The 25,330-nt window shown below is 36.9% G+C and overlaps 1 protein-coding gene across 1 annotated transcript in view; it reads right to left on the bottom strand.

Annotated features, from left to right (window-relative positions):
• The window catches only part of LOC128551275 (centrosomal protein of 78 kDa-like), a 114,601-nt gene extending 89,542 nt beyond the window's left edge, over positions 1 to 25,059 (bottom strand). Inside the window, exons 1-6 of the mRNA XM_053532043.1 lie at positions 24,982 to 25,059; positions 22,464 to 22,641; positions 21,144 to 21,244; positions 19,831 to 20,000; positions 17,465 to 17,537; positions 16,331 to 16,434 (exon numbers count right to left, since the gene is read on the bottom strand). Coding sequence (XP_053388018.1) covers positions 16,331 to 16,434; positions 17,465 to 17,537; positions 19,831 to 20,000; positions 21,144 to 21,244; positions 22,464 to 22,615 — 600 coding nt within the window. The 5' untranslated portion in view covers positions 22,616 to 22,641; positions 24,982 to 25,059. The remainder of the gene's footprint in view (positions 1 to 16,330; positions 16,435 to 17,464; positions 17,538 to 19,830; positions 20,001 to 21,143; positions 21,245 to 22,463; positions 22,642 to 24,981) is intronic.
• Positions 25,060 to 25,330: the final 271 nt, after the last annotated feature.

Here is a 25,330-nt window from a genome sequence, read left to right as displayed (position 1 = left end):
GCGTTTTCAACTTTTTCCTAAAGCAGTCAATTGAAGAACTTTGTCTGATGTTCAACGGCAAATTGTTCCAAAACTTTGGCCCTATAGTACTAAAGCTTCTATCACTAAAAGTTTTTCGCTTGTTGAAAGGGACGATGTAACAGTCAACTGATGACTCCGAGGATCTGAGGGAGCGCTGGGGGATTTTCGGTGTTAAGAGTTCAATCAAATATGCAGGCGCATTTCCAACATGGCAATTGAACATGTACGTCAAGATCTTAAAGTTTATTCTGGCTTTGATCGGCAGCCAGTGCAAATCGTAGAGTGCCTGCTTAGAACTGTCTCTTCTTCTACGATTCAGAACTAACTTCGCACACATATTTTGAATGCTTTGCAGTTTTGCGATGTCACAATCAGAAATACCGTATAAATAACATTACAGTAGTCTAAATGCGAAATAACCAGCGATAGCACTAAGGTTTCAGTTGCATCCTGAGTCAAATATTTGCGAATGTTTTTGATTCGGAAAAAATTCAACATTGCAGTTCTACACTTTATTTTTATATGCTCTTTGAAAGTTAAAGTTTCGTCCAAATAGGCCCCCAAATATCTGATGTTACTCTGTCTCTTGATTTTATCACCACAAATATCTATCTCGTGAATGTTTAACTTATTCAACTGAGGGGCACTTCCAAAGGCAATATGTTCAGTTTTTGAGGAATTCATTTTTAGTTTGTTACTGTTCATCCACTCATTTGAATCTGTAGCAAACTCCTCTAGTTCACCAATGGATTTAGCCTCGATGGATGGTTCGGGCTTAAAACGCGTGCTTGCGGTGTGGTCGTCGGCAAAGCCATAGACGGAAATGGACGGGGGAACAATGTCAAAAATCGTTCCTGCGTACGTGAGATAGAGCCACGGCCCTAAACAGCTTCCCTGGGGGACACTACACGTAAGCTCACGTGCTGATGACACTGTTTGATTCACACTCACGCGGCAGCTCCGTGGCCTCAGATATGAGTTCAACCAGTCCAATGCAACACCAGAGACACCATACTGACATTTCAAAACGTCCAAAAGAATATCGTGATCTACCGTATCAAAAGCTGCACTAAGGTCTAATGCTATCAATGCAGTCACTTCTTGATGTTCCATAGCGTCCAAGATGTCATTGATAAGTCTCAATAAAGCCGATTCGCACGAATGATGTTGCCTGTATGCGGACTGATTTTTCGGAAGGAGATTATGTTCATTTACATGTTTATTAAGTAAATACAGTGCTGATTTCTCTATCAATTTGGACAAGAATGATAAGTTGCTCACTGGCCTATAGTTTGAGAATATAAGTTCGAGACCAGCTTTCTTTAACAGAGGTCTAACTATTGCCTGTTTCCACTGCACTGGGAAGACTCCTTGAGTCAATGAAAGATTCACTAGTCTAGTTATAATTGGGAGGAGCTCGTTTAAATATGACTTCAACACTTTTGTTGGAATAACATCAATTTCACACGACTTTGTTTGTAACTGGTTAATGAGTTTTCTAACTTCATCCTCACTAAGTTCATCAAATTTTCCAAATTCCGGCACATTTCTCATTGATGGTTTATAGTTTTCAAAATCTTTTAAGCTGTCCCGTATTTTCTGAATCTTTTCCATGAAAAAGTCAGCAAATTTGTCAGCTAGCGTATTTTCATTTTCAACAACAGGCATTGGATTCTCCGACTTGCCGCCGGTGAGATCTGTCACAAATTTGTAAAGTTTTTTGGAATCACCTTTGTATTCGAGCACTTTTTGGCTAAGAGTTCTCTGTTTTTCTAGTTTCAGTTCATGGTGATATTTATTAAGAGCAGTCTTGAAAATTTCATAGTCCTGTGGATTTTGGTACCTCCTCCACAAACGTTCGGATTTGCGCAGAATTTGTTTTAAGTGGCGGATATCCTCATTAAACCACGGTTTCGGATTTCGACAAATAATAGTTTTCTCTTTTAAAGGAGCGTGCTTGTCAATGATATTTTTCATTTCATCTTGGAAAATAGATTAAGCCTGTGAGGTCAACTCTGATGTTGCCATTTAAGATGTGTGTAGAATTTAAAAACATATTTAGTCAAAAGGTTTCTGAAAAACATACTTACACGCAAAGCTTAAACAATATTTCTCAGATAAAAAGGGGCAAAATTTTAACAAAATAAAAGCTAGAAGAGTTATGTAACTTGCACTGTGAGCACATATTATGATGCTGGTTCAAAAGCACTTGGCCCTGTAGTTTCTGAGAAACATACTTACATGCAATTTCCAAGTTAAAAAGGGTTGCAATTTTGACAAAAGAAAAGCTAGTTACGAAACTTGTCCTGTGGGATCATCTTACAATGCCGAAATACACATGTGAATTTTGAAAGAATTTGGTGCAGCAGTTTTAGAGAAAACTTTGTTACATGCATATAATAGACTATGATCCTGACGACAAAAGGGTGACAACAAAGCTGTCATATATTTCGAAAATTTCAAATAATCAAGCTAAAAATTACAGAGAAGGACGGTAACACAGTTGCCTACTAAAGGAATCATGCATAATGCCAGTAATCAATTAGTGTCTAAAAAAGTTGCACAAGACTTTGGCAGAAATCATGAAATGTTACATGCAAATGGAATTTAATGATGTTTGTATAGGAAAATCATCTTCTCTAAATACCATTCCACTAGAATAAGTACCAAACAACAGATATGAAAATTATGAAAAATTTGTTCAAAACCACTATATTGATTTAAAATAGTATTAACAAGAGAAATGCCCATCATAAATATTCAGCTTATAAATAAATTTTCTGCTATAACAATGATTTGCATTGCAATCTCAGTGATTTTCTATGGAATATTAATGCAAACATTTTTGAAGTTACTCAGTAAAATGCCATGTTTTCTACCAAATATGCAGGCAGTGAAAGATTCAGAAAACACCACAGTGTCACATGGAAGCCATGTTGTTGGCTTGTTGCCAAACATGTATGCTACATTTTGGAGAGATTTCACTTGGGTCCCAATTTAGCTAGGCTTAACCAAAGGTTCTAGTTTAGAGGGTTTCCTTGGAGTTTCTGTTCAGAGGAGGGGGTTTCCCTGGGGTTCCAGTTTACAGGGAGTTTCCATTGGTTCCAGTTTAGAGGGGGTTTCTGTTTGTTCCAGTTTAGAAGGGGGTTTCCCTGGGTTTACAGAGAGTTCCCTTTGTTCCAGATTAGAGGGAGGGGAGTGTGTTCCCTGGGGTTCTGGTTTACAGGGAGTTTCCATTGGTTCCAGTTTAGAGGGAGTTTCCTTTTGTTCCAGTTCAGAGAGGGGTTTCCCTCAGTTCCAGTTTAGACGGGGGTTTCCCTTGGTTTCAGTTTAGAAGGGGGTTCCTTTGGTTCCAGTTTAGAAGGGGGGTTTCCCTTGGTTCCAGTTTAGAGGGAGTTTCCCTTGGATTCCAGTTTAGAGGGAGTTTCCCTTGGTTCCAGTTTAGAGGGGGTTTCCCTTGGTTCCAGTTTAGAAGGGGGTCTCCCTGGGTTTACAGAGAGTTCCCTTTGTTCCAGATTAGAGGGAGGGGAGTGTGTTCCCCGGGGTTCTGGTTTACAGGGAGTTTCCATTGGTTCCAGTTTAGAGGGGGGTTTCCTTTTGTTCCAGTTCAGAGAGGGGTTTCCCTCGGTTCCAGTTTAGACGGGTGTTTCCCTTGGTTTCAGTTTAGAAGGGGGTTTCCCTTGGATTCCAGTTTAGAGGGAGTTTCCCTTGGTTCCTGTTTAGAAGGGGTTTCCCTTGGGTTCCAGTTTAGTGGGGGTTTCCCTTGGGTTCCAGTTTAGAGGGAGGTTCCCTTGGGTTTCCAGTTTACAAGAAGTTTCCCTTGGTTCCAGTTTAGAGGGAGGTTCCCTTGGTTCCAGTTTAGAGGGAGGTTCCCTTGGTTCCATTTTAGAGGGAGTTTCCCTTGGTTCCAGTTTAGAGGGGGGGGGGGGGTTCCCTTGGGTTCCAGTTTAGAAGGATTTCTCTGTATTCAGATCATGGTGACAGGATGCAGAACAGCTTGTCACAAGAACAATGTTCCTGACAAATTACTAATCAAATGAAGCCTCAAATACTGCTATGTCAAATGCTGTGTCGCAATTACTTCTGCCTCAAGTTAAAACAAACAAAAAATACAACTTTTATAAGCCTTCATCCATAACTGAAAGTAATCTCAATTCTTTGAAGGAAGAAAATGCACTTGAGAAAATCAACTGGAGTCTGACAGTGAAGATTTATTGCCTACACACATAAAAGTCAGTCATTATAGACCAACAATGATTTTTATGTACTGGTGTTAATTAGAAATTAATTGCGAAGGATGCTTCACATCAGTAGTACATGTATGTAAGACAAGAATAGAAGACTGTGTCAAATAAGAAAATGCCAGTAATATGAGCTGGATTAAAGTAATCTGAAATACTCTATGGAAAAGGTTCTTCAAGATTTCCTGAGTTAAATTAAAAGCATTAGATACATAACAGTCAAAAAACTCTGGTTCAAGTACTTCTCAAGTACTATTTATTCTTTAAGGACATCAGTAATCAATTTTACAGTTTTATTTTCAATTGTTCCTTCCAATATTTTGGGGCAAGACCACCTACTTTTACCCAAATAAGGATTGAGCTCCTTCCAATTTCTGGGGGCAAGAGCACCTGCTTTTACCAGGGCTCCGGAAATTTTGATAACTCAATCGGTCCGAAACGAAAATCCTGACATCGGCGCTACCCCACCCACCACATTCCCAATACATGTATTACATATTTTGTAAAACGTGATAGGGTAAAGAAATAAGCATGTCATGCATTAAAACTGAGTTACCGGTCACCGCGCGTTACCATACAATGAAGACAGTTATTCAGTGTTATGTGTGATCGTTACTTTGTTTAAATTTCGATGTTTTTCCGAGATAATACGAGGCATTGACACCGTGTGCGTAACTAGTCTAAAAGCCAACGCACGTGACTTCGATACCGTATACACGGCAGATACTTTGTGATGTTTCCTCATTCTTTGACGGAATTCCATAAAATACAATGCGTCAAAGTGAGTTAAACGACACATATTCTCTGCTAAACAGCCTCAGTATTTAAGGAATACTCTGCCGCGGACCGAATGTGTACGTTATTTGAACGCTGAGATCGAATTTCCCGCATGTATAGTACCAAAATGTCACGCGGGTTGGCCACGGATATTTCATTTCACTTACGTTGTACTTCAATAAGCAACTACATTTTATTAAGTTATATGTTCTCTTCTGATGTAAACAAAATTTCATTTTGAAACGTTTTTTAAAAGACCGATTTGATAAACAGTGCCACTCCGGTTTTCTTTATCATTCGTGGTTGCCCGTCCATTTTTTTCTTTTTTGTACAGTCGGGTTGCAAAGACGATTTTCTGCATTTGTTTCAACTGGAGCCCCAACAAATGAATCATGTAATTTTTTCAAATCAAGTAATTATAAAAATTATTTTTATCGGTTTTCCGTGTGATGTCTCATTAAATCAAAGACCTATAATGTACAATTATAGCTCTTTGATTAAATGCAGCGACCATTTGTTTGTTACCGTGATCAAACATAGCCTTTTGAAATAAACCATCCGTCGGATTCTAAATAAAAGAAGTGGATCCCCGTCAAAATGATTTGGATCCAGTCAAAAATGTTTAATACACCGCAGTCGGCTGTCTGCAAACATTAAAGGATGTGCCGCGCGAGCACTGATTGCGTCACGCGCTAATTACGGACCGATTATCAAAGTGACAATCAGACCGATTGACACGTTTATTGATTATCTGAAGGTGCGACCAACAATTTCCTACTTGGCAGGTGATCGTGTATTGAGATGTCAGACCGAAATTTATACTTTTCTCCATTTTTACGGGACCGATTTTTTTCGTTTTTTCACTTCACGAATCGGTCTGAAAAGTCAAAAATCTGTCCAAAACCGACAAACCGGCAAATTTCCGAAGCCCTGGCTTTTACCCAAGTAAGAGCTGAACTCCTTTCAATAATTGGGGGCACAAGCAACTGTTTTTACCAAACTCCTTCCAATATCTGGGGGAAAGAAACTGTTTTTACCCAAATAAGGATTGAATTCCTTCCAATATTTTGGGGCAAGACCACCTGCTTTCACCCAAATAACAGTTGAACTCCATCTAATATCTGGGGCAATAACACCTGTTTCTTTTCCCAAATGAGGAATGAATTCCTTCCAATATCTGGGGGTAAGAGCAACTGTTTTTACCCAAATAAGGATTGAAGTTTTTCTATTATCTAAGGGCAAGAGTACCTGTTTTTATAAAAATACGGACTGAATTCCTTCAAATATCTGTGGGCAAGAGCACCTGTTTTTACCCAAATACGGACTGAATTCCTTCAAATATCTAGGGGCAAGAGCAACTGTTTTACCCAAATAAGAGACGAAACAATGAACTCCTTCCGAAGTGTCAATTACTATTTCTTCCATCACATGGCACATGGCACACAGAATTACTGCTGTTACAGAACAAAATATTTCAGCGCCCATATCATTATATCCAGCGTGTCACTTAATTAAGACTGCCAACAATTTTCTCAGAGCCTACTTAATCCTTGCAGACCATTGATCAATAACTCTACCTTGTTATATTTGCATAACTGAAAGCTCTGTGTCTGGAAAATTTCTCAAATGACACCTTAATTAGATTTTTTGTCAGCCTAAATTGGTGATTTATTTACTTCTGCGGGCTAAAGTTCTTATATCAGAAATGACACATGATACTGGATACCCCCTCAAATCAACATATAGTTTAGTGTGTCTTAAAACACAGGGAACCAAAAATATTTTAACTCACATTTTTTTTCACTTACACCCTCAAATTTTTGTTTTTTGTAGGGTTAAACATTGCACCGACACAATTATAGGTCATATGGCGAATTTTCAGCTTTGATAGTGTATTTCATCATGAGCGGGCACCTGGATAGAACCACCGACCTTCTGTAAGCAAGCTGGATGGCTCAACCCTCAAATGTATTTAAGCTTCAAAATTAAGTGAAAAAGAAGGATTTAGGTCAGTTAGAAATTCCATTTTAGACCCAAGCTTTTCAAAATCTACTTAAAAATTTACTATGAAATAAAATTACCCAAAAATCAGAAGGTGTTCTCCATTCTATAAAACACAGATACTGTAAAATCATTTAATTTCGTGGGCATGAAATTTCGTGGTTTTGGTCAAAATGGCAATTTCGTAGGGATATGAATTCATGGATTTCAACTTTTGAACATAAAATGAATGGGAATTTTACTTGTTCGTTAGGACTGAATTTCGTAGATTGACTCAACCACGAAAATCTGTCCCCCACGAATATTAATGATTTCACAGTAGATCTGCACACTCAGCCTATTGAGTTAAATGGTGGACTCACAACAGAAATAGTATTATCTAATTAGTACAGAAACTTTCCTAAAATGAAAACTATTTTTTGCTTTAAAAATGATAACCAACACTGGCAACAAATCATTTCCTGAGAAGAATTTGTTGCTAAAACCAGAACAATTAATTGGAAAAGTGTCGAATGATTTCTAAAAATAACTTTCTTGCACAGAATTCATCAAAAAAATAAAAACCCTCTCAACCTTATATTTCAATTTTTTATTGCTTAATTAATGCAAGCACTGCCACAGTTATCAGATCAGAACTTAATGCTAAGCCAGTTGCTGAAAGTGTTTTTGCTGCTGTCAGTTTTTCCAGTGGTGAGGTCAAGACATAAGTAAGGCCTTTAAAGCAACACTTACCTACAAAGGCAGTTACTTATTTTGTTAGGTTTTAGTCATAGCTTTAAGTAACACAGTTCAGGTCCAGTTTTGACCACAGGCGCCCCTGTTATGGTTGAGCTTTTGTCAGTCAGTCTTGGTCATATGGGGATTTTCCTTTCTTTTGATGGCAGTCAAAGAATGCTGGTGCCCTTTGAAACATTGATACAGGCACAAGCTGGCAACCAGGTAGAAATGCAAACCTTCTGTATGTCAAGATGTATGTTAGTGTGTGTGTTAGAAGTGTGCACATCTGCATGCTGAGAGTTTCATTTTGGGGAGGTTGCGTTTCTAGAACGTGGCAAAAGAAAGTTCCAAGAAAAAAATGCTCTTTTTATTGCACTGACACAATCAATTTTCACAATTTTGAGATATTCAAGGGCCGTAACTCCAGAGGTACTTGGACAAAATGGCTGGTTATCAAGCTTGGCTGAGATGCTATGCTTTGGCAAAGATGGTCAGCACTGGGAAAAGAAAGTGGACAAGTTTTGTGGACACTGTCCACCTATGGCACTGGTGTTCACATAATATACACTGTTTTACTGGCATATGAAAACAACCTTTTGTATTAATTTCAAACATATGCAAAACACTGCAGAGTGATACTAATTTCATTCACTATGGTAATGATTGTATTATACTCAGACTTCATCATAGACTCCCTGTGTAAGATCTAAAACTTTAGACTAAAATCAAGATATTAAATCCATACATTATTTCAATGAAACTTCAAAATTTTGTAGTCTGTAGCATCATCTGTGGCCTGGAGAGTCAAAAATCTAATTTCATTTCTGAAATAATGTGATATTTATTTCTAAAGTTACTATAATTCATTCTGAAAATACTTCGTTTTACCCAAGTGGAAACTGGCAGGTACTTTAAAATGCAGCTCTCTGATTGGTCAGTTAAAACTCCTGATAAATTATGAATATGCAGTGCTGGTCTTGAAACAATAAATTGTCTGCTGCTGAAAAAAAAAACTGTTGCTGGCCTGATCGTAAGAATGACAAATGTTTAACCAGTCTGAGACAAGACAAGCTCTCATGTCAAAATAATTGGACAAAGTAAGACAAATGAAACAAAAGCTAGACAAGGATAAAGCTTTTAGTGTTTCTCACCATTACTTGGCAGATATATCACCTTTGTGTTTTTAAGGTGACAAAACTTGTAAAATGATCTTATAGCAAAAATACTTTAATAAATGCAGCCGTTAAATGAAGTAAAATAAACAAAATCACGCCCTGCAGGTACCAATGCTAAATGTGAGACTAAACCCCCCACCCCACAAACAAACACAACCCCACCAAGAAACTTTTGCTGAATTAAAAAAAAACTTTCAAATTAACGAAAGATGAACAGAAATGGAACTTAATTAACTGATTGTACAAAGATTGTGAACAAATGTTTTGATATAACCTTTACCCTGCTAAATTTCTAAAATGGACTGGTCCATCATTCAATTTGGGCAGTACCATTTATTATTCGAAGGGGTGTTTGCTAAATATTTACTGACTGAACAGCGAACAGTGCAGATCATGATCAGACTGCACGGATGTGCAGGCTGATCTTGGTCTGCACTGGTTGCAAAGGCAGAAATATTCGCCACGAGCAGGCTAAAAGTTAAATACCTGTTAACTTTAAAACACAAGACTTTGTATCTATTTTCTCATGCAACTCCATTTTTTGAGCTCCATGTTCTATAGGGTTTTATCACTCATCCATAATTTTGGAAAAATCATATTTTAACATTATTAATACACGAAAAAGCTGTACTATGTCCAAACAATAAATTTCACAAGGGCATTTATAGCCAAATGAATTATTCTGGTGACAAAACGGATTTTGAGTGTTTTAATTGCAAAAAAGAAAAACATGAATTTGCAATACATTTTTTCTTTTCTGTTATGCCTTTAATCGAAATCAGAAGATAAAATATACTAGACATTATTTCAGTGTAAGTTTTTAAACAGAAACATGTACTGTAAAATCATTTAATTTTGTGGGCATGAAATTTTGTGGTTTTGGTCAAAACGACAATTTCGTGGAGATATGAATTCGTTGATTTCAACTTTTGAACATAAAATGAATGAGAATTTTACTTGATTGTTGGGATTAAATTCTGTGGATTGACTCAACGACGAAAATGACAAAAATTAGTCCCTCACAAATACGAATGATTTTGCTGTATATCAAAATAAAAACCGTACAAAAGTAAAAAGCTATGTTCAATGCAATGCAACAATGACAAATTGTGAATCAGTCTGAGAAAAAGCAACATCAAATGGTGAACCAGTCTGAGACAAGAACAGTCTCGGATTTCAAATAATTGGACAAAGTAAGATTAATGAAGTAACACCTAGACAAGTATACAGGCTTTTAAGTTTGTTGCCATTTCTTCATAGTCAAATATGTGACATTACTTATGGGATCTGAAAGTGACAATGACTGGGAAGAACAATTTTGTGTCATCAAACAAGGGACCACAAGTGACATATTGGAAAGGAAGATTTACGGCAATTCTTTGGAAGGGATTCTTAGCTCCAAGGTGACAAGTGCAAATTACTTTTCCAACTGGCAAACGTGGCAGCATTTTGGAATATCCCAGAAAAAATCATATTTAATACCAAAGTGTATACATCTGTATTCTATTAACCCTTACCATGCTGGACATGATTGATTCTGCCTTTGCAACCAGTGTAGACCATGATCTGAATTCAGACTGCACATCCATGCAGTCTGATCAAGATCTGCACTGTTTACCATTCAGTCAGTACATTTTTTGGTTAGCACCCCTTTTAACAGTTAATGGTACTGTCCAAATTGGAAGATGGACAAATTCACTATAGATATTTAGCAGGGTAAGGGTTAATACAGCAAGGTCTTATTTTGACCTCTGATCATGTTGTACTGAAAGGAAGTTACTCTGGCCAGTTTTCTTGGATTCTGCCTGCTTAAAACCTTAAATTCGTTGCTCTCATGTCAGAATGTAATTCCAGCAGAAAAACAAAAGGTTTTTTCCTTGTTCAATTATCTGTTTTAAGCAATGCGTAAGCCAAAATATTCCACATGGGGAACATAATTCTGTGGATGCCTATCAAGCTTAAGTTGAACAGTTTTCATCATTCATTTATTTGAGTACATTTGAAAAAAAAAAAGAAGAAATTAACTAGAATCAGCTATGCTACAGCCAAGCAAACTTCTGAGAATTTTTTATTTTTTGGGTTGGGTTTAACGTCGCACCGACACAATAATAGGTCATATGACGACTTTCCTGCTCTGATGGTGGAGGAAGACCCCAGGTGCCTTTATATGCACTATTTTATCACAGGCAGGCACCCGAGTTGGTACATCCACCGACCTTTCATAAGCCAGCTGAATGGCTTCCTCACATGAAGAATTCAATGTCACAAGTGAGGCTCAAACCCACATCGTTGAGGGGCAAGTGATTCTAAGTCAGCAACCATAACCACTCAGCTACAGAGGCCACCTTAAGGCAATGCGATAATGGACCGGTAATGACACTTAACAATTTTCGTACAATTACATAATATCCAATTTCGACTTCTTCGGCCGTTACTGTAGTAGCTTTCCGTATCAGCCAGGCAATGCAGATATATGCATACAAAAAATATGTAATCAACAGAAATTGCAGCTTACAGGTCCACTATCTCAATCTGACAAATTTGCAGTTTTCATTATAAAGGACATTTCTGACTTTGTATTTTGGATGTCTAGTTATTATAAAATTCTGCAAATTGTTGGATTAATTCCAAAATGCTGTAGGTCTGTTTTTCGCAATATTGAGATTTTGGTATCAAATTGTTTGTCTTGAAGAACTATCTGCTCAAAGTTCATCATTACACAACTAATTATTATGATAAAAAGGTAATTCCAAAAAAGATATATGTCTGTTTAACCATTAACATTTCAAAATTTAAAATTTGATTCTCTCAGAATGCCAGAAATGAAATTACGGCACTGTGAAATTAGGCAGATGAAATGTTCTTAAAACAAAACAAGAGCTGTCCATAAGACAGCCAAGCTCGACTATTCGAAATACTGTCCCAGAAGCAGGAAAATATTACCCAAAAAGGTTAAATATCAAAAGAATTTTAAGTTAAAAACAAGGCATAATTTGACCAAAATGCATATCAGTTATGCTACTTGCTGCCATCAACTAGTTTTATAACCCCGAAGACACATGTGAAGTTTCAATTGAATATCTGCATTAGTTTTGGAGATAGAAACTCGCATGTAAAACTTTAACCAGAATTTTCAAAGTCCAAAAGGGGGCATAATTTGCCAAAAATACATGCTAGAGTTATGGGACTTGACCTAGTGAGGTTGGTTATTGATCTAGAAAAAAAAAAAGTTTCAAATCTATATGCCTTTTTGAAATTGCTGTATGTACTTGCACGCAAAACTTTAACCAGGATTTTCTAAGTCCAAAAAGGGGAATAATTTGCTCAAAATACATGTAAGAGTTATGGGACTTGATCCAGTGAGGTTAGTAATTGATCTAGAAAAAGAAAAAATAAGTTTCAAATCTATATGCCTTTTAGTAACAGCTGTATGTACTTGCACGCAAAACTTTAACCAGAATTTGCTAAGTCCAAAAGGGGGCATAATTTGGCCAAAATGAAGGTCAGAGTTATGGGACTTGCTGCTATCAACTAGTTTTATAACCCCGAAGACACATGTGAAGTTTCAAATCAATATCTGCGTTTAGTTTTGGAGATAGTAACTTGCATGTAAAACTTTAACCAAAATTTTCTAAGTCCAAAAGGGGGCATAACTTAAGCAAAATACATGTCAGAGTTATGGGACTTGCTCCAGTTAGGTTCGTAATTAATCTAGAAAAAGAAAAAATAAGTTTCAAATCTATATGCCTTTTAGAAATAGCTGTATGTACTTGCACGCAAAACTTTAACCAGAATTTTCTAAGTCCAAAAGGGGGCATAATTTGGCCAAAATGAAGGTCAGAGTTATGGGACTTGCTGCTATCAACTAGTTTTATAACCCCGAAGACACATGTGAAGTTTCAAATCAATATCTGCATTAGTTTTGGAGATAGAATTTTGGTTAAAGTTTTACATGCGAGTTACTAAGTCCAAAAGGGGGCATAATTTGCTCAAAATACATGTCAGAGTTATGGGACTTGACCCAGTGAGGTTGGTAATTAATCTAGAAAAAGAAAAAATAAGTTTCAAATCTATATGCCTTTTAGAAATAGCTGTATGTACTTGCACACAAAACTTTAACCAGAATTTTCTAAGTCCAAAAGGGGGCATAATTTGGCCAAAATGAAGGTCAGTGTTATGGGACTTGTTGCTATCAACTAGTTTTATAACCCCGAAGACACATGTGAAGTTTCAAATCAATATCTGCATTAGTTTTGGAGATAGTAACTTGCATATAAAACTTTAACCAAAATTTTCTAAGTCCAAAAGGGGGCATAATTTGCTCAAAATACATGTCAGAGTTATGGGACTTGACCCAGAGAGGTTGGTTATTGACCTAGAAAAAGAAAAAATAAGTTTCAAAGCTATATGCCTTTAATTGATGGCTGTATGTACTTGCATGCAAAAACTTAACCAAGGTGTGACGCCGACGCCGACGCCAACGCCAGGGTGAGTAGAATAGCTAGACTATTCTTCGAATAGTCGAGCTAATAAAACTTGCATTACAATCCCTTAATTTTTTTGTCTTAAAGACAATTGAGCCTTGACATTGTAAATGCCTTGCCATCCATTCCTTGGTCACAAACATATGCAATACAAATTATCGAAATAACACTTCCTTTTTTCACTAAGTACTGTAAAATCTATTAATTTTGTGGGTATGAAATTTCATGTTTTTTTCCAAAACAACTATTTCACGGCGATATTAATTCATAGATTTCAACCTCTTAAGATAAAATGAATGCTGATTTTGTTCTTTGTTGGTATTTAATTTCATTGACTGGCACACACACACAAAAATTAGTTCCCCACAAATACTTATAATTTCGCAGTATGCTTGCCACAAATTCCCAACAATGACAAGCACAAAAAGCCATAAATGACCCATCAAGGTCTGTCACGTAACAAAAGATCAACACTTCTCAAGAAAAAAAAAACTTGGTCTAGTAGAATCGGGATCAGCCTTGCCCACTGTTGACAGAGTTAAAACAAAAAGCATGTTGGCTAATTCACTTAGAGTACTTCTGTTGTTCCTTATCAATATTTTCAAGATTTAAACACACTTGTAAATTACCAGAGCAGAAGATTGAGCACACACTTTAATGAACTGTCTACCTCATTACAACCAATCTGTTACAACATAACCAATATTTACAATTTTGTCAATATTTTTTTGGATAAGCCTGTTCCTTGTTACCAGACAAACAAAATTAAATAATGGCATTTTGTAAAACATATTGGAAGCCATAACAAATGACTGGAAGGGCAACTGACACAGGCAAGTCAGGCTACAAGTTGATAAAACAAGTTTGTGTACCAGTCAAAAAATGCTGCACTGCCATTGGTCAGTTTGTAACTAGAGCTCAGAATGAACCAGTCAGATAATAGAGTGTTGAGACCGGTCTCCAAACTCAGCTTGTCTTAAAAATATTCAATATTTGCTATCATTTTAATTCAGACAACATCAAAATTGATATACAGCTGTAAGGGAGGCAATCTTAATATGGTCTAATATCACCTTCAAGCAAAGTTACCTCTCTTAGCACACTGTTTAGTGTATACAAACCAACTAGGCGTAAAAAAAAACAAGAGCACCGCCTTGCGGGTGCTGACGCTCATCTGATTTTTTTTGTGTATTAGAAATATTGTCCTACCCATGATTTTCTAAGTCTAAAAAGGGCCATCATTCTTGCAAAAAGCAGAATAAAGTTATGTTTCTTGATGTACAGTGTCCACTTATGATGGTGAAAAACTATTGCAAGTTTTAAAGCAATAGCTTTGATAGTTTATGAGAAAAGTTGACTTAAACATAATACTCAACCAAGAAAATGATTTTCTAAGTCCAAAAGGGGCAATAATTATTGCAAAAAGCAGGATGGAGCTATGTTGCTTGCTGTACAGGGTCAGCTTATGATGGTGAACAAGTGTTGCAAGTTTCAAAGCAATAGCTTAGATAGTTTAAGAGAAAAAGTTGACCTAAACATAAAACTTAAACCAAGAAATCTGATATTTTCTAAGTCCAAAAGGGGCCATAAATCTTGCAAAAAGCAAGATGGAGTTATGTTTCTTGCTGTACAGAGTCAACTTATGATGGTAAACAAGTGTTGCAAGTTTTAAAGCAATAGCTTTGATAGTTTAGGATAAAAGCTGACCTAAACATAAAACTTAACCAAGAAAACTGATTTTCTAAGTCCAAAAGGGGCAATAAATCTTGCAAAAAGCAAGATGGAGTTATGTTTCTTGATGTACAGGGTCTGCTTATGATGGTGAACAAGTATTCCAAGTTTCAAAGCAATAGCTTTGATAGTTTAGGAGAAAAGTTGACCTAAACATAAAACTTAACCAAGAAATCTGATATTTTCTAAGTACAAAAGGGGCCATAAATCTTGCAAAAAGCAAGATGGAGTTATGTTTCTTGCTATACAGGGTAAGCTTATGATGGTGAACAAGTATTCAAAGTTTCAAAGCAATAGCTTTGATAGTTTAGGAGAAAAGCTGACCTAAACATAAAACTTAACCAGGCAACGCCGACGCAGACGCCGACGCCGACGCCGACGCCGACAACCGCTCAAGTGATGACAATAACTCATCATTTTTTTTCAAAAAATCAGATGAGCTAAAAATTGTTTGTTTCCGGTATCCCAACCAACCCTAAATTTTTGGCCCGACCCTAAATGTTTTTATTGCCTTGGAGAACAATTTTTTCAACTGCAAAACTGCACTTTTTCTGCTTTAAACATGGTCGGTGATGTTAGAAATCAACTTACTGATGCTCTAAAGGTATAACCCCCTTATTTGTATTCATTTTTTGACACAAAAATAATTTCCGAAAAGTCCCACTTAATAAAAAAAAATCCCCAAAAAAAAAATATTTTCCGACCTACCTACCCTAATTTTTTTAGCATGTTACCGGAAACAAAGAATTTTTTTTTAGGCCCTATCATGTTCTCTTGCCATGTCTATCAAAAGCAAAAGCTTGAAATTTCAGTCTCACGATAGGTAAACCATAGGATCAGTCCTTACACCAATGCTAAAGTCAAACCCAGTCTGTCATAACTATTTGTTTTAAGACCTATGATATAGCCTTACCTGATATACTGTAACTGCAGGTAACTGTGTACAACCAGCTCAATGAAGGCTATCCTGGGTTACATCACATGTACATATACAGCATTACTGTACAAAAACTGAATCAAGTGAGCTTATGGTATATGGATAAATGAATTTATTGATTTCACTTTAATTTCTGCATTGGTAAAAATATCCATTGACTGGTTCAACCTGTAGTTTCAACATTCGGGTACACACATACCTTAATCACTTTGGCCAGGGTAGATTCTAATCTGGTTAAGCACATACCTTAATAACTTTGGCCAGGGAGTCTGCTCCTTTCGATGTTAAACTACAGCCAGTGAAGTTTACAGAGTTGATTGATGTCGAATTCTTGATTCCTTTACACACAACTGAAATATATAACATGATCAAAATCAGTATGGTCACTGATTAACAAAATATCTCATAGTAACAAGTGCTGATGGAGGACATCAAAGCTCGACTAATCAACAGCCTTGTCAATTGAATGAATATAAAATTCGAAAAAGAGGTACATATCTGTTAAATTGCAACACAGAGTTATGGAACCTGTACACTGCATATCAGCTCAAGACAATGGATAATTGTGTGAAGTTTCAATCCATTCCCATAAGTGGGTACTGAGATACCAACTTACATGCAAAAACTTAACCAAAAACTGTTAAGTCAAAGAAGAGGGCATAATTTTGTGAAAATACAAAGTAGAGTTACGGAACCTGTGCACTACATGTCAGATCATGAAAGTGAACAAGTGTGTGAAGTTTCAATCCATTCCCATTAGTGGGTACTGAGAGACCAGCTTACATATAAAACCTTAACCAAAAATTTCTAAGTCGAAAAAGGGCAATAACTTTGTTAAAGTTTTTTTAACATCGTTCATGCAATTAAAAAGTTACAGAGCGGACACAAAACATAGTCATATGACCTTTGACCCCTAAGTGTGACCTTGAAGCGAGCCATCCAGAACATACACTCTGCATGTTGTCTCGATGTGAACATTTGTGTCAAGTTTCTTAGAAATCCTTAAAGGGGTTCATGAATGACCTTCAAAAAGTCAAGCTAAAAATGACACTCATGTATTGTTAAAACTTTATAAATCAGATTACAGCTAAATCCCTTCCATTCTATATCAAATTTCAACAGCACGACAAAAACTTTTTAAACATTTTCTTCATATTCTGTGGACAAAACTCATTTTACTGTAAAATCATTTAATTTTGTGGACATGAAATTTCATGGTTTTGGTAAAACGGCAATTTTGTGGGGATATGAATTTATGGATTTCAACTTTTAACATAAACTGAATGTGATTAAATTTCGTGGATTGACTCAAACATGTGTCCCTAAACGAATATTAATGATTTCACAGTAAAGTTCCTACAATGCAAGGAATCAACTTACTATCGAGTCCAGCATCACCTATTCTACAGTACTCTAGTGACAGATGGTTTAATGTGCTGTTCTTTACCAATCCCTGAAATCAAGCATAATATCACAACATGATCACGGTGTTCAACTTCTAACGCCAATTGATGTGAGTGTGTGTGTTCGGGTTTAACGTCTTTTTCAACAATTTTTCAGTCATATAAACGATGATGTCTATTGTAGCAGTGAGCACAATGCCCAACTTTATAGTGCTGCCTCACTGGAATATCACACTGTAGACACGTGGCATGATACCCAACACAGTCATATTATACTGACACCGGGCTGACCAGTCCTAGCACTATCCGCATTATAAATGCTGAGCACCAAGTGAGGAAGCTGCTAGTACAATATTTTACATCTGTGGTATGACGCGGCCCGAGATCGGATCCATGATCTCCCGCACTTGAAGCAGACGCTCTACCACTAGACTACCAAGGCGGTTTTTAACGCCAATGATGGTAATGATGTTGTGTTGTGTATGATAAATGTAAGGCTAAACAGCGGTAAATTAAATAGTGAAATCCACACTGAACGAGAGTAAATATCAAAGCTATTTTATAGGTTGAAAGGATATTAAATAATTATCACAGCATGTTACCAATGACAAAAAACCTTTTACAACACAGATCTCAATTTTATACCAAGCACTGCATATTATGATGAAATGTTCTTAACTTGTATGCACATTTTTTTGTTTGCTTTGTGTTTAAAGCCCTTTTTTGAAAGATTTCCGTTAAGCAACAGTAGTTCCTTAACTTTTAGCCAGCTGGTGGCAAGTAAATTTGCCTTTGCGACCAGTACAGACCAAGATGAGCCTGCACATACATGCAAGCTCATCTTGTTCTGCACTGTTCGCTATTCAGTCAGTAAATTTTTAGTGAATACCTCTTCAAATAATAAATGGTACTGCCCAAATTGAGATAGACAAGTTCATTATAGAAATTTAGCAGGATAAGGGTTAATCTGACCAGTGTTCCTGAATTCTCTGGCAGTGCCGAGTTGTTGTCAGTAAGTAACTGATAATTTCCCTCCACCAATCAAGGCAGGGCTTTCTTTTTCCCAATAAAGCTACCACCATTAAAAGGAGGCAATCCCAATGCAAACAAGGTGATGAATGTACCCCCTGCATGCACTGACACAGTACATTGCAATTTAACGCACACAAGACTGCATTATTATGTGGACTGTATGTATATAGACTGTTTGTACATGTATACAGTATAGTAACAAAAAACAAAGTCCTATAACTATGCAGAATATTTATCTAAAAGAACGTAACATGCACCATGCACAACTAGGGTTGGTACTGATCACTTGTGTGAAGTTTCATTAAATTGTGTGCAAGGGTTCGGAAGATTAGGTGTGCACAAGATTGCATATGCAGACTGTATGTACATAGTATGTTAACAAGAAACAAAGTCCCATAACTCTGCAATTTTTGTCGTTGAAAGAACCTAACATGCCCCATGAACAACTACTATTGTTACTGATCACTTGTGTGAAGTTTCATTAAATTGTGTCAAGGGGATGAGGAGAGATGGTGCGCACAAGATTGTGTCTATGGACAGACAGATAGACAGACAACCTGAAATCAGTATAGCCCCCTTACAACTTTGTTGTCGGGGGGTACAACAAGAATGCCAGACCGACACAAAATACCCCCGTCTAAACATTCAGTTATGTATCATAAAGGTAATAATGTTGATGTTGTATGCCTTGTTAACCCCACCCCCACCCCCTCCCCCAAAAAAGAGTAAGAAGGAATCAAGGTATTTGCCAGGTTGCATGTGGGATGAAATTGACACTCAGATCAAAACTGGTTGAATGGACAAGGCTAATTTCACAGATTTTGAGAAATTCAAGGACCATAATCCAAGAGAACCTCCGGCTTTTTGACTGGTTATCGAACTTGGCCGACATATTATGCCCACAAACATTGTCAGCAAGTTTGCTAAAGATCGGATTAAATCCTGTTTGACTTAATAGAGCGGACATGTGCTTTTGTACACCAACCGCCCAGGCAGGATGACCTTATACAGTCAGCTGGATCTTATCCGACACCCTGACTGGGCTAAAATCCACTCTGAGATGACTGGTGCAAAGTTCTTAACCTTACACTATACCGTATGTTTCTGGTTATAAGACGCACTCGCTTATAAGACGTCGGACATGTAATCTGGGGTTTCTTTTTCTTTTAATTTCCTTGTAGTACACGCCTATAAGATGCTCCCTACTCTCTTAACTGGAAATATGACTCATAATAATGCCTCTTATAAGCCAAAATATACAGTAATCACTTGGCCACAGAAGCCCTGCCCACAACCAATTTTAGAACCAACCTTCATCAATGTAGTGAGATCTCTCTCCCTGAGAGGAAGCCCCTGTAGCTCCAGGCACGTCAGGTTTGGGGTAACTCCAAGACACTCCTTTAAAGCTTTACACATTCTATACGTAATCTCTTTCGAGCGGACAGATGGTGTTTTCCGCTTCTCTATCAATGCTCTCTTTTCTGAAATTGATCATATGAATATTCAAATACAACGAAATTATTAATATTCATGGGAGAACAGTTTATTTTCTGTCTTTGCAACCTGTGCAGATCATGATCAGCCTGCACATCCATGCACATCATGATCTGCACTGTTAGCCATAAAGTCAGTACTTATAGGTATACACCATTTTTAACAGTTAATGGTCTTGCCCAAATTCAAAGATGGACAAGTTCATTATAAAAATTTAGTAGGATAAGGGTTAACAACTGAAATATATTGGAAACTAGAAATTTGTCCATGGGACACAGATGCCCCCACTACATGACAAAGGACACAAATTTTTTCCTAGGTCAGGGGCCATAACTCCTACAATACTGAATGAATCAGGATGCGAAACCCCAGGTGCACAACCGCAAATGCTGACCAACATTTCTTTAAACTTTGGTGACTCTAGGTCAAATACTTTTGGAGCTATGCCCGACACAACATTAAAATGACCATTTTTTTACTAAGTCAGGGGCCATAACTACTACATAACTGAAAGAATCCAGACGCAATACCCCAGGTGCACAACTACACATGCTGACCAACATTCCTGTAAAGTTTTGTGACTCAAAGTCAGTACTTTTGGAGCTAGGCGCGACACAACATTAAAATGTCCAATTTTTACAATGTCAGGGGCCATAACTCCTACATGACTGAATGCATCCGGACGCGAAACCCCAGGTGCACAACTACACATGCTGACCAACATTCCTGTAAAGTTTTGTGACTACGTCAAATACTTTTGGAGCTATGCGCGACACAACATTCTCGGAAGGACGGACGGACGGAAGGATGGACGGACGGACAAGGGCAAATCTATATGCCCCCCCCCAAAAGTGGGCGCAAAAAAAACACACAAAAAGACATAATTCGGAAAAAATACAATAATGTGCGAAATTTTAGTATTACTATTTAGCTGACTCGATGGTGTGAACAATTTTGACACTAAGCTCAAGTTTGACAGTGAAAACAAAGAACAGATTATTAATTATTTCACAAGCACCTTGTTATGAGTAAACCAGTTATTGATGCTTTTCTCACAACTGACAGGATGGAACGGGGAAAAGAAGTCCCCAAAGGCAACAATTACAACTTTTTTAACAAAAAAGTTTTACCATTTTCATCTGAAGGAGGCGTATAGTAACTCCTTACTGCCACAAACTCGAGACTTTTGTTGATTCTCAGTGTGTTCAATACAGGCATCCAGTCATTTGCTCTGTAATAAAACAACCAAAGGTAAGCTTGAATATCCAACGATCTAATTTCACTAATTTAAAAATAGTTAATATTCAGATACTACCTTAAAATACAGAAAGTCCTCATGAAATAATAAGTGTGACTAGATATGAGCCGTGCCATGAGAAAACCAACATAGTGGCTTTGCGACCAGCATGGATCCAGACCAGCCTGCGCATCCACGCAGTCTGGTCAGGATCCATGCTGTTCGCTTTTAAAACTTATTGGAATTAGAGATACTGTTAGCAAACAGCATGGATCCTGACCAGACTGCGCAGGCTGGTCTGGATCCAGGCAGGTCGCAAACACACTATGTTGGTTTTCTAATGGCATGGCTCATTAATATATAAATCAACTGTGTTTGCAGAGCTGCATTCACAAAAAAAAAAAAATTCCATGTTATTTTCATGTGCCAAAAAAAAAGTTCATTACGCAGGTATATCGTGATTAGCTATTATTTATATATACTAAGCTTGTAGTATTTTAAACATAACATATAGTACTGTTTATACATACAATTTCAAACATGCTAGTTGCATATTTTACATACAAAATTAATTGTTCTAGTGTTTAAACACGAATTTGGGTGTACTGATATTTTAGAAATAAAAAACATTTAATTCCTGTGAAATGGTTCAGTCTACATATTCATATTATTTAGAGTATTATTAGTTGAACACCATACAATTTATAAAATATACTTTTTAATGAAAATAAATTAAGTTAGATAAGAAAGCAACAGCTGTCCGTATGACAGCCAATGCTCGACTATTCGAACTGTTGTCCCAGAAGCAAGAATATTACCCTAATAAATATTAAAATATCTAAAGAGTGTCAATCCAATATCTTCATTAGTTTTGGAGATAGTAATTTGCATGCAAAACTTTAACCAGGATTTTCCAAGTCCTAAAGGGGGCATAATGATAATTTACGGGGGTATAATGGTAATTTGGCCAAAATACATGTCAGAAATATGGGACTCGACCCAGTGAGGTTGGTAATTGACCTAGAAAAAGAAAAAGTAAGTTTCAAAGCTATATGCCTCTAAACGATAGCTATACGTACTTGCATGCAAAACTTAAACCAAGGTGTGATACTGAAGCCAGGGTGAGTAGAATAGCTCAGACTAGTCTTCGAATAGTCAATCTAATAAAAGGAAAGGTCAGGTTCCTTGAAAAGAACTATTCTGAGGTTCTTACCTAATTCTATCACCATTAAGATCAAGTACACCCTGAGACAAGTGTGCCTTCACAGCTGGTAGAGGACACGAGTCTTGCAGCGCACAGAGGTTATCATAATGTGTCTCGAAGTCGTATGCACCCCGCTGGCGCACTTGCACACTTTCAATCATTGTTGTTCCAATTCTATCCACTTGTTCTGTAAAACGTAAGAAAGAAATTAATTAACTCAGAACATGAAACAAATATTGATTTATGTCATTTACTTTAGTCCGATTACCATATCAACCGTTCTGGCAAACACTATTAAACCTATCCCTAACCTTTCATCAGTATATTGTATCTGCCAAATAGATTGAAACTTTTTTTAAAGATTCATCGTCAAAATCACCTGTTACTTAGTACTGTCCCTTGAAAGAATATCAGTGTAAGATGTTTATAAAAGAACACGCTATACTTTTTTCTCTACTGGAGGGAGGTTCATTGTCAGTCAAGTCAAGCAGCTGGGGAAGCACGTAAAACTTATTCACAGAAAAACATGCATATTCTGAAACAAACACAATTTATAAATTAGGATTTTTATAAATAGCTCTCACTTGGGTTTGAGTCATATTCAGTTTGAAATTTTAATGATTTCCATTAGCTGTTATTTGTTTAAAGATTTATGAGAACAATGCAAGTGCAAAATACTTCAGAAATCAAAATATCAGAATTCTAATCCTTAATCTTGGTAACAAGAGCTGTCACTAATGGTAACAAATGCCCCCGCAGCACCTTGACCTTTGACCTGGTGACCTTTGACCTGGTGAACCCAAAGTCAGTAGGGGTCGTGTACTCAATAAATACTATCAGCATGTGAAGTTTGAAGGTCCTGGGTGCAGTGGTTCGCGAGTAAAGTGCCTTCATGCAAAAAGTTAATGTTGTGACGAACGAACTAACGGACGGACAGTTGAAAACAAATATGCCTCCTTTCGGGAGCATAAAAACACGAATTTGACAAAAATTTTCATAATGACACAAAAATTGTAAATCTGTTGCTGTTGAGTTCACGTTAATTTGTCTTGGGTTTAAGTAATATACTTCTGTTTCCTGTCACTTGCAATATATTTAAATCTTGAATTCCTAAACACAAGCCAATTTACATCATCCCTTATTTCAGTTTGCTTAACTGCAATTATAGTATGCTCTCTGGACATACATGTTCAGTATTTAGGTTGATTACTGGACCTCTACTACAGCTCTGAGCCAATATACTGGTTGCCTTGATATCTAGTAACTTGACCCAGCCTTAGCCAAACTAATTGTGTGCAAAGGGCTCTATGATATATACAGACTATAATGCCCTCCGCTCACAACCCACTTTAAATACCATTCAAAACAATGCCGAAAGTTTTCCTTCTATGTGTATATAACCAGCGACGCAAATCGTGTCACTAATTCTGGAGGCTTCAGATACATATCTAAACCCAATTTTTCACACTAAAAAATAAATTACATGTTTGGAAAGCTAATTCCAAATACAATCATTATATGTCTTAACTAATGAGAAAACCTCCATTTTGTAGACAAAACACTTTTAAACTCCATGTATGTCAGCGTGTTTTCCGCTTACACCGTTGAATTTCTACTTTAGTCATGTAAAGCTATATCGATCCAAAGAAGTATAAAATACACAGAATGGCAACAGGAGATAATCGCGCGTAAGCTAATGTCAGCGTGTTATGATACTGAAGAGTTTGCCGACTTGATTCAGTCATGATCAAATCAACAGACGCTTATTAAAGTATTACACTAGCAATACATCTGGTATGTAATAAACCAAATCTGGTCCAATTTTCAAACGACAACTGATGATTTCTCAGACTTCCAATCATAAATTCCTTCCTTCCACATGTAGAAAATACTAATAACATTAAAAAACACCATTATCATTATAAACGATCTGATATAAGAAGTTTTTCACGACACAAAGTTTTATCCTTCTGCTGTCTGTTTCATTCATTGATAAAACTAGATCTCATTCAGTTCCCATGTGATGTTGGCGAGGTTTGCTCTATATGCCTTTCAAGTTGCTGATCTGTTTATTTTGGGTAAAATCCATTTTAGCTGTCCCCACTGACTTTGACTATTTATTCTAGGAGGGTTGTGTTCAAATTCTTGTTAAAATAACATGGCGTTTGTATGGGGCCAGTAGCACTAATGGAAACAGCAGGGGTGTGGGGGCGACAGCCCCCAAAGTAATGTGACATCCTGGCGTATTTCCGACCGGGGATCGCTAAACTGGAACTGTCCCATTTTTATAGCTCTTTGGTCGATCGGATTATTTTTAAACCTCACTCACTTGATGTGTATTAAAAACTTTAAATCATAATGATTTAATTGCATCAATTTCTGCAACAGTTTTGACCCTAACTACTTGAGACATTGAGGCAGATAAACGGTAAATGTCAGCCTTAGCCACAGCTTAAATCTTTACTGATCAGAAGTTTAAAAAAAGAAAAAAACACATTTACAGGAATTCAAAGCAAAATCAACGGACCCTCAACAAAGTTCAGGAACAAAGTTGTACAGATACAATCTATTTAGCAAGGTGGTTCAGATATGTTGACATTTTGACAACAGAAATAAACGAAAACATCCGAGTTTTCCGCATAGAAATTTCATGCTTGTGCTCGTTTTGAATGTTTTCATTAAGATTTAGTAAAGTTTGCAAGAGTTTATGGGCATCTGTGCACGGAACTTTGATAGCATATGAAAGACAAAAGAATAACTGAGCATTTAAGTTCATGTTATCGTGGAATTACATGAGAAACTGATGGTAACTATGCCTTAGTTTCTTGTAAACTATCTTTGAAATCCCAGGAAATGGCGCCCTTGGCGGAAGTACA

This window comes from Mercenaria mercenaria, chromosome 19 (assembly GCF_021730395.1).
Source record: "Mercenaria mercenaria strain notata chromosome 19, MADL_Memer_1, whole genome shotgun sequence".
Classification (NCBI taxonomy): Eukaryota; Metazoa; Mollusca; class Bivalvia; order Venerida; family Veneridae; genus Mercenaria; species Mercenaria mercenaria.
The sequence above is the reverse complement of the archived record's forward strand: the minus strand, read 5'-3'. Positions and strand labels throughout refer to the sequence as shown.